This window comes from Procambarus clarkii, chromosome 14 (assembly GCF_040958095.1).
Source record: "Procambarus clarkii isolate CNS0578487 chromosome 14, FALCON_Pclarkii_2.0, whole genome shotgun sequence".
NCBI lineage: Eukaryota > Metazoa > Arthropoda > Malacostraca > Decapoda > Cambaridae > Procambarus > Procambarus clarkii.
In genome coordinates, this window is record NC_091163.1 from 27,925,944 (window position 1) to 27,939,308 (window position 13,365).

A 13,365-nucleotide genomic window follows, 5' to 3' on the forward strand; every position below is an offset into this window, starting at 1 on the left:
AGGCTCGTAGTTTTGTTTTGAGAAATATTAGTTGTTCTTAGTAAATTATAATAAGCACAATAAATTATTACATAGAATAAGTGCTTCACCAATCAATATTATATACTATAGTTTGTGCTTTAGAAATCTTTAAAGAATGTTTTGTAGGAACGCTAACAGAAAACGATGTTATGTTGGAATGTATATAGGGTAAACTACTGCAAACAGGATGGTATGGTGTGGATTATTGGAAACTATAGGATTAGTATAGGGTCCACTACCACCTGTTAGGTGGGTAAGGGGTCCAATAACACCCGCAGGATGAGTATGGGGGTCACATCCACCCACAGGAATGGTATGGGGATCACTTCCACCCACAGGAAGGGTATGGGATCCAATACCATCCACTGGATGTGTATTGCGTCCACTACCACCGACAGGATGGGTATGGGCTCACAACCACCCACAGGATAGGTATGGGGTCCAATACCACCCACAGGATGAGTATGGGGTCCACTATAACCCACAGGATGGGTATGGGGCTCCAACCACCCACAGAATAAGTATGGGGTACAATAACACCCACTGGATATGTATGGCATCCATTGCCCCCACAGGATGACTATAGGGTACAGTATCGCCCACAGGATTAGTATATAGGGTTCACTGCCGCCCACAGAGTCGGTATGGAGTCCACCGCCACCCACAGGGTCGGTATGGGGTCCACTACCGCCCACTGGGTCGCTATGAAGTCAACTACCGTCCACAGGGTCGGTAGGGGTCCACTACCGCCCACAGGGTCGGCAGGGGGTCCACTGCCACCCACTGGGTCGGTAGGGGGTCCACTGCCGCCCACAGGATCGATAGGGGGTCCACTGCCGCCCACAGGGTCGATATGGGGGGGGTCCACTACCGCCCACAGGATCGATAGGGGGTCCACTGCCGCCCACAGGGTCGGTAGGGGGTCCACTGCCGCCCACACGTTCGGTAGGGGTCCACTGCCGCCCACAGGGTCGGTAGGGGGTCCACTGCCGCCCACAGGATCGATAGGGGGTCCACTGCCGCCCACAGGGTCGATAGGGGGTCCCTTACCGCCCACAGGGTCTCTATGAAGTCAACTACCGCCCATAGTGTTTGTATAGTGTCCACTATCGCCCATAGTGTTATTATGGGGTCCACTACCCCTCATAGGGTCGGTATGGGGGTCCATTACTACCCACAGGGTGTGTCTGGGGTCTATTTTGGCAATACTGCTTTTCCAATCTCATTTGTTGTTCAATGTAAAATATTTGTTGCTCGACTTGCAACAATTTATATATATATATATATATATAGTATAGTGCCTTTGCAATAATGTACCAATGTGTGTATTTTCATAACTCGTTTTAAATTGTTGAAAAATAAATAACTACATTGTGAATGCAAGTCAATGTTTACATGCTAAATCAGAGTTGCCAGATTCCGCTTAAAATAGCAAATTGTGCTTATTTTCAAAGCTTGAGAATTTAGCTTTAAAGTAGTTAAAAAACTACGAATTTCGCAATTTGCTATGTACTTTAGTGTACTATTTTAAAATAAGGTTGGTTTTTAAGCTGCAAGTCATATGAATCTCAAAAAAAGTATATTATTAACAATCTTATCTCCATAGTTCACTAGTTTCTGTAAATCAGATCTGGTAACTGTAGGCCAAGTACTGGTAGACTCAAGACACAATGTGTGTTGAAGCTATTCTCTTTGAAGAAGTCATCTCGACAGGATCTTCCAGCTCCAGCTATAAAACTTCACCAAACATGGATCTACCTAGTACATCAAATGGTAAGAAATTACTAAACTGTAGTAAACTGAATCTGACACTGTCATATATATATATATATATATATATATGTATGTGTGTATGTATGTATGTATGTATGTATGTATGTATATATATATATATATATATATATATGTTGTACCTAGTAGCCAGAACGTCGTACTCGGCTTACTATGCAAGGCCCGATTTGCATAATAAGCCAAGTTTTCCTGACAGTATATTTTCTCTAATTTGTTTTCTGATGAAATGATAAAGCTACCCATTTCATTATGTATGAGGTCAATTTTTTTTATTGGAGTTAAAATTAACGTAGATATATGGCCGAACCTAACCAACCCTACCTAACCTAACCTAACCTATATTTATAGGTTAGGTTAGGTTAGGTAGCCGAAAAAGTTAGGTTAGGTTAGCTTAGGTAGGTTAGGTAGTCGAAAAACAATTAATTCATAAAAACTTGGCTTATTAGGCAAATCGGGCCTTGCATAGTAGGCTGAGAAGTGCGTTCGGGCTACTAGGTACGATATATATATATATATATATATATATATATATATATATATATATATATATGAGGGGTACCACCTCTGGTGCAAGTGTAGGGACCCATAGCCTCGGAGAAGAAAATAAAGAGTACTCAGAGAAGACCTTGTGGATCCTCACTGAACACTTTCATATTTTCTTCTCCTACCACCCTTATTCTTTTGGTATGTGTGTATATTTATCTAACTTTATTTGAAAACGTCATTACACAAAAAAAGTTACAATATTGATTATATATATATATATATATATATATATATATATATATATATATATATATATATATATATATATATGTCGTACCTAGTAGCCAGAACGCACTTCTCAGCCTACTATGCAAGGCCCGATTTGCCTAATGAGCCAAGTTTTCCTGAATTAATATATTTTCTCTAATTTTTTTCTTATGAAATGATAAAGCTACCCACTTCATTATGTATGAGGTCATTTTTTTTTTATTGGAGTTAAAATTAACGTAGATATATGACAGAACCTAACCAACCCTACCTAACCTAACCTAGCCTATCTTTATAGGTTAGGTTAGGTTAGGTAGCCGAAAAAGTTAGGTTAGGTTAGATTAGGTAGGTTAGGTCGTCGAAAAACAATTAGTTCATGAAAACTTGGCGTATTAGGCAAATCGGGCCTTGCATAGTAGGCTGAGAAGTGCGTTCTGGCTATTAGGTACGACATATATATATATATATATATATATATATATATATATATATATATATATATATATATATATATATATATATATAATTTTTTTTTCTTCCAATAATATAGTATTCGCTTGAAATTAACAGCCTGGTCAATCAGGCTGTTGGATTCAACTCCTCTCAGTTTTGTTATACGAGTTACAGCATGGTTAATCACATCCAAAATTAAAGTTATTTCCAGATGCAGTCCTAAAATTTTTAACATTGCTCTCACTAGTGTTAATGTAGATTATTTCATAATTTAAATAATATATTTAATTACTGTAGTACATTTTAACAACAATTTAACTTATAATTTTTGCAGCATAGGTCATTTGAATATAAGTATTTTATTAGAAACTATTTCCTTCAGGTCTTCAGGGAAAATTCTTGAGGAGATGCACAAACTGCAAACAATGTGTGCATGTCCGAAGCAATGTTTGCAAGTTCTGCCAGTGTGACTTCCGAAACAGTAGAGAATTAATGAAGAAAGAAGAGGAAGCCCGTTTTCTACTTAAAGGCAAGAAGGCTTTAGAACGAAATACAGCAAGCCGGGTTCTACGAAGGATTGAAAATCAGGTATTGAAGTTTGTCTAAATCTGTTGTATTCATTTGTATTCTTCTTATGCTGAACTTGCTTGATAAGGTATAGAATCAACATGAATAATGCTGTACAGTACTTACATACTATTTGTTTATTTATTTATATACAAGATAGCACACTGGGATTATGAGAGTACATAGAATTGATGTTTTTACATTCTTGTAAAGCCACTAGCACACATAGTGTTTTGGGCAGGTCCTTAATCTAACAGATAATTTTAAATAGGCAGATAGAATAGGATAGAATAGACTTCTCAGCCTACTATTCAAGGCCCGATTTGCCTAATAAGCCAAGTTTTCCTGAATTAATATATTTTTTCTATTTTTTTTCCTATGAAATGATAAAGCTACCCAATTCATTACGTATGAGGTCAATTTTTTTTATTGGAGTTAAAATTAACGTAGATATATGACCGAACCTAACCAACCCTACCTAACCTAACCTATCTCTATCGGTTAGGTTAGGTTAGGTAGCAGAAAAAGTTAGGTTAGGTTAGGTTAGGTAGGTTAGGTAGTCGAAAAAACATTAATTCATGAAAACTTGGCTTATTATGCAAATTGGGCCATGCATAGTTGGCTGAGAAGTGCGTTCTGGCTAATATATAATTTCAATTCAATCATCTCTGTCGTTGATGTATATGGCAAAAAGTGTGTGGCCCAATACAGCACTATGTCTTAACGTAATGGGTCCAAGGGCCCATAAGGTCTCGACAGCATTAAGGGCCCTTTAGCAAACCAGTGTGCTGGTGCCCCTATGACACCCATGACGTCTTTGTATCATTTCAAGTTTGTACATGTACTTCTTAAGATATGGGCACCATACAACTGCTGCATATTCTAGCTTTTGTCTAAAAAAATCATGAACAATTTATTTATTATTTATCCATGAATGCCAGAACTAAACCCTGTGGTACTCCACTCGTGACATTTCTCCAGTCCAATACATTGCCTCTGATTACTGCCCTCATTTTTCTATCAGTTTGAAATTTTTTAATCCATGTTAGAAGCTTACCTGTCACCCCTCCAATATGTTCCAGTTTCCAGAACAAACTCTTATGTGGAATTCTATTGAATGCCTCTTTTAGGTCCAGATAGATGCAGTCAACCCAACCATATCTTTCCTGTAAAATTTCTGCGGCTCGATCATAGTAACTGATTAAATTTGTTACACAGGATCTTCCATTTCAAAATTTTTTATTTTTTATTTTTATTTTTTATTCCAGCACGCACAAGGAAGCTTGATGCAGATAAACTTACATTAGGATCAGAAGGTGATAGCGATAATGCCCTGGAAAAAAATCCTGACGAGCTACAAGTGCAGCAGGTGCATAAAGTCCAAAAAGTACCGCAGGTGCAAGAAATTCAACAATTACAAAAAGTTCCGCAGGTGGAACATTTACAAAAAGTTCCGCCGGTGCAACAAGGGCTACCATTAGCAATCCTTCAGAAACAGCAAGAAGTACAAGTAGTAAAATTTGAACCACAGGGAACTACACCAGGAAAACAGTGTAGTAACAACGGAATGGGAATTTTAAAATACCTGAGGAAACAGGTAAAAAAGGACAAACAATAGAAATGGTTCCTTACACATTATTTGGTAGTTTATAGGTATTTTACTTATAATACTTTATATTATGTCTACAGTTTATAATTTAGTTTACAGTTAATTTACTTTTCAACTTCCATATCTTACATGAAGGATTTTTACTGTTTTTCATTTTTAAAACCTTATTAGTATCATTTATAGTTTAGTGTCAATTCACTTATAATACAATATATGGAATAATTTACTAAATTCATTTAACTATAATAAATTTAAATAAACATTTTTACCCCAGGATGAGTTTCAGTCACCCTACCCAAAAAATTAATGTTTCTTTATTACTAATCTTGTGAGAGGTAGCTTATTGTGCAGCCCATACTCATTCTGTGAGTGTTAGTTTATTGTGCACCCCATAGTCATCATGTCACCCAAGCCTGCTGCAGCTGCACCTGAGGGGTGGTGTAGGGAACCATTAGTGTACTATTATGATTTGAGAGAGAGAATGCTCTGTGGACAGAGCATCAATATGGCTTAAGGCATTGAGCTTTGCCTCAAGATGAAGCTTGGGCTGATCTCTGATTTGCTTCTTGGGAGTCTTCATTTACGTGCACCCCATACTCAACCACTTTGTAGTAATTAATTGTGCAACCCATACTCATCCTGTTACCAGTAGTTTGTGCAACCCATACTTATCCTGTGATCCCTATCCCTCTACTTCAAGTCCCTCAAGGGGCGCACGAATTCAGTTTGGCATACTGCATCCTGCCTTCCCATCCCTAGCTACTGACCCATCACAATATTTTATTTTATTTTATTTATATATATACAAGTAGGTACATTGGGGTTGTGAGAATACATTGAATAGTACAGTATTTACAATCTTGTAAAGCCACTAGTATGCGCAGCGTTTCAGGCAGGTCCTTAATCTAACAGATAATTTTAAGTAGGTAATTTCTATCAGAATTGATAAATGATAATAAATACATTGTTTACATACATACATTACAAATACATACATATAAGCTCAAAAGCTTCATTGAAGGTTGTAACAGAACCCATGAGCACCACACCAGAAAAAAATACAGTTTTGATATTCCAAGAATACGACTTAATCAAACTAGAAATGCTCTACAAATCAAGGGACCCAGAATGTGGAATGATCTTCCCAACCATGTTAAAGACTGTACCTCTCTCAACCAGTTTAAGATAAAAACTAAACACTACCTAATAAATTCACTAACCTACCTTACCCCTCTATTGTCAACCCATGTCTGTTATTTTTTTTTTTTTTTTAATCAACACTGTTTGTCAACCTATTGTATTTGTGCTGCTTTTTCAGTCATGTTCCCTCTTTTTTTTATCTTTATTTGTATTTGTTCTCAACACATTTTATTCTTTATGCTCAATTAGTATTAAGTTCTAGATATTAATGTTTTTCCTGCCCGAAACGCGTTGCGTAATAGTGGCTTTAGGCATTGTATGTACTAGCTCTATCTATATATCGATCCATTAATGTAACATTACTTGTATGTATGTACCTTACCTGAATAAACATATTTATTTATTTATTTATTTATTTATACAAGTTTAACTCTGGGGATATCAAAGAGATATTTATTTCTGGTGTGGTGATAATGGGTCCTATTACATCTGTCCAGGAAGAGTTTCAGAGCAGGATTTGCATTTAAGAACAGGGTTTTGTAAATGTAGTTGACACAAGAGAATTTATGGAGTGAGATTATGTTTAGCATGTTTAGGGAGTTAAACAAGGGGGCTGTGTGTTGTCTGAAAGCAGAATTTGATATTATTCTGATAGCAGATTTTTGCTGGGTGATGATGGACTTGAGGTGGTTTGCAGTGGTTTGCAGTGGTTGAACCCCATGCACAGATACCATAGTTGAGATAGGGATAGATTAGTGTATAATATAGAGAGATGAGAGCAGGGTTAGGTACATAATATCTGATTTTGGAGAGTATACCAACTGTTTTAGAGACTTTCTTAGTTATGTATTGTATGTGGGTACTGAAGTTGAGTCTCTTGTCTAAGAATAGACCAAGAAACTTTCCATCATTGTTATTGCTAATGTTTACATTGTCATCTGAAGCTGAATTGCATTTGTAGATTTGCTTCCAAATAAGATGTAGTAGGTCTTTTCTATGTTAAGTGTTAGTTTGTTGGTTGACATCCATAAGTGGACTTTTTTTAGTTCATTATTAACAACATTACAGTATTTAGTGTATGTGGGTTGGGGTTGGAGTAGATGAGTGTAGTATCATCAGCAAACAATATAGGTTTCAGAATGTTAAGAACATATACATCCTGCCTTCCCATCCCTAGCTACTGACCCATCACAATATACATCCTGCCTTCCCATCCCTAGCTACTGACCCATCACAATATACATGTAGTAGAGTGTTTTCTGTAGGCAATTTTCTAATTATACAATCATATGTTGCCCTCAGCTCTCCTATTTCATACATACTTTTTTTCTTTTGCAAGGGAGTAATTACTACATCTACATTACAATCCTCCCATGGTGGTGTAAATTTTCTCTTGGGCACAGCAATACACTCTGAAATAACATCATACTTAATAACATTAGAACATAAGGTATTCATATATGCTCTTTTCTTCATCATACATTGTTCAGTACTTCCCACCTTTTGAACTGAGAGGACCAATTCATTAGCTCCCCCACCTCTCATTAATCTAATGGCAGAAGCTACATTTATCTCTGCAATTCTATCCCCAATACTCTGCAGATTCAACTCCATCCTGATTTTCTCAATCATAGCATTTCTTGGGCATCCTAAGATAATTCTCATGGCTTCATTTTGTACCTGTGGGAGGTTGGTGCTGGGGTTACTGTGGGAGGTGTACTGTGTGAGGTTGGTGTTGGGGTTACCTGTAGGAGGTGTACTGTGGGAGGTTGGTGCTGGGGTTACCTGTGGGAGGTGTACTGTGGGAGGTTGGTGTTGTGTACTGTGGGAGGTTGGTGCTGGGGTTACCTGTGGGATGTGTACTGTGGGAGGTTGGTGTTGTGTACTGTGGGAGGTTGGTGCTGGGGTTACCTGTGGGAGGTGTACTGTGGGAGGTTGGTGTTGTGTACTGTGGGAGGTTGGTGTTGTGTACTGTGGGAGGTTGGTGTTGGGGTTACCTGTGGGAGGTGTACTGTGGGAGGTTGGTGCTGGGGTTACCTGTGGGATGTGTACTGTGAGAGGTTGGTGTTGTGTACTGTGGGAGGTTGGTGTTGGGGTTACTGTGGGAGGTTGGTGCTGGGTTACTGTGGGAGGTGTACTGTGTGAGGTTGGTGTTGGGGTTACCTGTAGGAGGTGTACTGTGGGAGGTTGGTGTTGTGTACTGTGGGAGGTTGGTGTTGGGGTTACCTGTGGGAGGTGTACTGTGGGAGGTTGGTGCTGGGGTTACCTGTGGGATGTGTACTGTGGGAGGTTGGTGTTGTGTACTGTGGGAGGTTGGTGTTGGGGTTACTGTGGGAGGTTGGTGCTGGGGTTACCTGTGGGAGGTGTACTGTGGGAGGTTGGTGTTGGGGTTACCTGTGGGAGGTTGGTGTTGTGTACTGTGGGAGGTTGGTGTTGTGTACTGTGGGAGGTTGGTGCTGGGGTTACCTGTGGGATGTGTACTGTGGGAGGTTGGTGTTGTGTACTGTGGGAGGTTGGTGCTGGGGTTACCTGTGGGAGGTGTACTGTGGGAGGTTGGTGTTGTGTACTGTAGGAGGTTGGTGTTAGGGTATTCACCTAGTATATCTTGTTTCTGGGTGTACTAACCTAGTATATGTTGCGTGTGTGTGTGTATACTCACCTAGTCTCACCTAGAATATCTTGTGTGTAAGTTCTCAACTAGTACTCACCTAGTATACCTTGTATGTGTGTATTCACCTAGTATATCTTGTTTCTGGGTGTACTAACCTAGTATATGTTGCGTGTGTGTGTGTATACTCACCTAGTCTCACCTAGAATATCTTGTGTGTAAGTTCTCAACTAGTACTCACCTAGTATACCTTGTATGTGTGTATTCACCTAGTATATCTTGTTTCTGGGTGTACTAACCTAGTATATGTTGCGTGTGTGTGTGTATACTCACCTAGTCTCACCTAGAATATCTTGTGTGTAAGTTCTCAACTAGTACTCACCTAGTATACCTTGTATGTGTGTATTCACCTAGTATATCTTGTTTCTGGGTGTACTAACCTAGTATATGTTGCGTGTGTGGGTGTATACTCACCTAGTCTCGCCTAGAATATCTTGTGTGTAAGTTCTCAACTAGTACTCACCTAGTATACCTTGTATGTGTGTATTCACCTAGTATATCTTGTTTCTGGGTGTACTAACCTAGTATATGTTGCGTGTGTGTGTGTATACTCACCTAGTCTCACCTAGAATATCTTGTGTGTAAGTTCTCAACTAGTACTCACCTAGTATACCTTGTATGTGTGTATTCACCTAGTATATCTTGTTTCTGGGTGTACTAACCTAGTATATGTTGCGTGTGTGTGTGTATACTCACCTAGTCTCACCTAGAATATCTTGTGTGTAAGTTCTCAACTAGTACTCACCTAGTATACCTTGTATGTGTGTATTCACCTAGTATATCTTGTTTCTGGGTGTACTAACCTAGTATATGTTGCGTGTGTGTGTGTATACTCACCTAGTCTCACCTAGAATATCTTGTGTGTAAGTTCTCAACTAGTACTCACCTAGTATACCTTGTATGTGTGTATTCACCTAGTATATCTTGTTTCTGGGTGTACTAACCTAGTATATGTTGCGTGTGTGTGTGTATACTCACCTAGTCTCACCTAGAATATCTTGTGTGTAAGTTCTCAACTAGTACTCACCTAGTATACCTTGTATGTGTGTATTCACCTAGTATATCTTGTTTCTGGGTGTACTAACCTAGTATATGTTGCGTGTGTGTGTGTATACTCACCTAGTCTCACCTAGAATATCTTGTGTGTAAGTTCTCAACTAGTACTCACCTAGTATACCTTGTATGTGTGTATTCACCTAGTATATCTTGTTTCTGGGTGTACTAACCTAGTATATGTTGCGTGTGTGTGTGTATACTCACCTAGTCTCACCTAGAATATCTTGTGTGTAAGTTCTCAACTAGTACTCACCTAGTATACCTTGTATGTGTGTATTCACCTAGTATATCTTGTTTCTGGGTGTACTAACTTAGTATATGTTGCGTGTGTGTGTGTATACTCACCTAGTCTCACCTAGAATATCTTGTGTGTAAGTTCTCAACTAGTACTCACCTAGTATACCTTGTATGTGTGTATTCACCTAGTATATCTTGTTTCTGGGTGTACTAACTTAGTATATGTTGCGTGTGTGTGTATACTCACCTAGTCTCACCTAGAATATCTTGTGTGTAAGTACTCAACTAGTACTCACCTAGTATACCTTGTCAGACCTTGCCTATACCCTATACAGACCTAGTGTGTGTGTACGATCATATGTGGCATTCTTCCAAGAAAAGGAGTTAGAAATGAAACGGTATAATCAGATCCTTTTATACAACACATTGAGAAAGAATAAAGGTTAAGTGTGGTATCAGTAAGATTTACACACTAGTCCACACTTGCGTGGTGTACAATGTAAGTGGAGGCAGAGTTGGAGGGAGGGAAATGTAGTTGGTGGACCTGTGGTCAGGGTGGCTCCAGAGGTAGGGTGTCAAATTTCAGTGTTTATGGCAGGGTAAGGGAATGGTCGTCGTTGGTCTTGTGATTCAATATTTTCTTGTTGTCGCTAAGTTACACTTTTTCAGGTCTATATAGTACAATGGCCAGTCCTCATGTACCTAGTAATTATGTACCTTAAATTATGTACGTAAATTATGTAATTATGTTCATGTACCTAGTAGCTAGTAGTTATAGTGTCAGTTGGGGGTTAATGGGCCAGGCCGAGTGTGCCTGTGCCCCACAAATATCACCCTTATTGCTGACTAGTTGGTATAACGGCTTTTCCCAAACCTCTCTCTCGCCAGAATTATACTGACATGTGAATATCTTTGGCAGTTGATGAATCCTAAATATAAATAATAAATAAATAAATGTTTATTTAGGTAAGGTACATCCATACAAGAAATTTTTACAAAGATTGGTGGACTTATAGATAGATTCATACATTGCATAACTGCATGGCATAACTGGCAATCCCCTCATAGTGTTCAAGTGAGAACTGGATAAGCACCTCCAAAGGATACCCAAGTATGCTGCCCTGAGGAACACCAATGTTGATGGGTAGGGTGGGAGAAATTGAATTATTCACAGAAACATACTGGAGCCTGTCAGTGAGGTACGTAGGATTTGAGGTATTGCAGGGAATACAAGACACTGATCACTGGTCTCCCATTTGGTCCTCATTGCTTTATCTTACTATTATTGAATGTCAGTAACCGTATTATGCAATTTCAATTTCTTCTATTGCTTTCTTTATTATGCACCCCATACCCATCCCGTGGGCCGTGGTGTAAAGGATTACAGAGGCACATAATCGGTTCAGGACCGGAACCCTCTAGTTCGTTTAGCTAAGCAAATAACAATGTTTGACGCTAGTTACAAAATTATTAATGTTGTATACACATGTACACACACACTCATACATACATACATATATATATATATATATATATATATATATATATATATATATATATATATATATATATATATATATATATGTATATATATATATATATATATATATATATATATATATATATATATATAATTATACCAGTATAATCTAATAATATATACTGGTCTAATAAAATAATTATACCAGTTAATACTCTCACTCGTTGTGTTAGGATATGTTAGCTTGATAAAACTGACTGTTCATTGTTGAGAAATGTGTTAACAAACAATATATCTGACTTATCAAGACTGTAGCTTGCTTAGCAAGGAACTTTTTTTAAATTTGGGTTCAGTTTAACTACCGCTCAAGGGATGAGTAATTGGGGCATAATAAAGGAACTAAGCTGATAAAATGAAAGATGGGGGATCAGCCATTACACGTGTTAATGACTCTTGTATAGTTGTGTAGTTAAGGACATCAGGGTAAAGGGGTAATGGGCATTGTGGTTGATTGTTCTACCTGGGAATCCTCCACTGTTTTATATCTTATGTATGTATGTATGTATGTACTAACCTAGTTGTGGTTGCAAGGGTTGAACTTTGGCTCTTTGGTCCCGCCACTTGAATACATACACTTGAATACATACACTTTCCATACACTTGAAACTGTGTATGGAATCAGCCTCCACCACCTGTGTCCCCTTGTGCGTGTACCACATGTGTTAAATAAATGTATGTATGTATGTATGTATGTACGTATGTATGTATGTATGTATGTATGTATGTATGTATGTATGTATGTATGTATGTATGTATGTATGTATGTATGTATGTATGTAAGGAGAGAGAGAGAGAGAGAGAGAGAGAGAGAGAGAGAGAGAGAGAGAGAGAGAGAGAGAGAGAGAGAGAGAGAGAGAGAGAGAGAGAGAGAGAGAGAGAGAGAGAGAGAAAGAGAGAGAGAGAGAGAGAGAGAGAGAGAGAGAGAGAGAGAGAGAGAGAGAGAGAGAGAGAGAGAGAGAGAGAGAGAGAGAGAGAGAGAGAGAGAGAGAGAGAGAAAGAGATGAAGATCGAGACAGAGAAATAGATATAGACAGAGTCAGGGAGAGAATGTTAGACACAGAGACGTATAGATAAGGATATGCAAAGTCAGTGAGAGAATGACAGAGATAGAGCGAGGAAAGAGACAGAGAGATAGGCTGACACAGAGAATGTCAGAAACGAGGAGAGGCAGAGACAGAGGGACAGGGACAGACGGACAGGGCCAGAGGAGGGACGGGGGAACAGAGGGGGAGCAGTGGGACAGGGAGGGAGACAGGGACAGAGAGGGGGACATGGACAGAGACAGAGACAGAGGGACAGGGTCAGAGAGGGGGACCGGGGGACAGAGGGAGGAGAGGGGGGCAGGAGACCAAGAGAGAGGGGACAGAGGAGAGACAGGGACAAGGGGACAGAGATGGATAGGGGGACTGGAGGAAAGGGAGGGGGACAGATGATGGACAGCGGACAGAAAGAGTGGGCAGGGGGACAGAGAGGTACAGGGGACAGAGAGATGGACAGGGGGACATAGAGGAACAGGGGGACAGAGAGTGA

General features: G+C 39.1%; 1 protein-coding gene across 1 annotated transcript; it reads left to right on the forward strand.

Annotated features, from left to right (window-relative positions):
- The first annotated feature begins 1,410 nt into the window (after positions 1 to 1,410).
- LOC138364720 (uncharacterized) lies at positions 1,411 to 5,596 on the forward strand. Its single transcript, XM_069324694.1, has 3 exons — positions 1,411 to 1,794; positions 3,401 to 3,606; positions 4,854 to 5,596. Exons 1-3 carry the CDS (start codon positions 1,692 to 1,694, stop codon positions 4,890 to 4,892), a joined length of 348 nt encoding a protein of 115 aa, XP_069180795.1. The 5' UTR covers positions 1,411 to 1,691; the 3' UTR covers positions 4,893 to 5,596.
- The last annotated feature ends 7,769 nt before the right edge of the window (positions 5,597 to 13,365 follow it).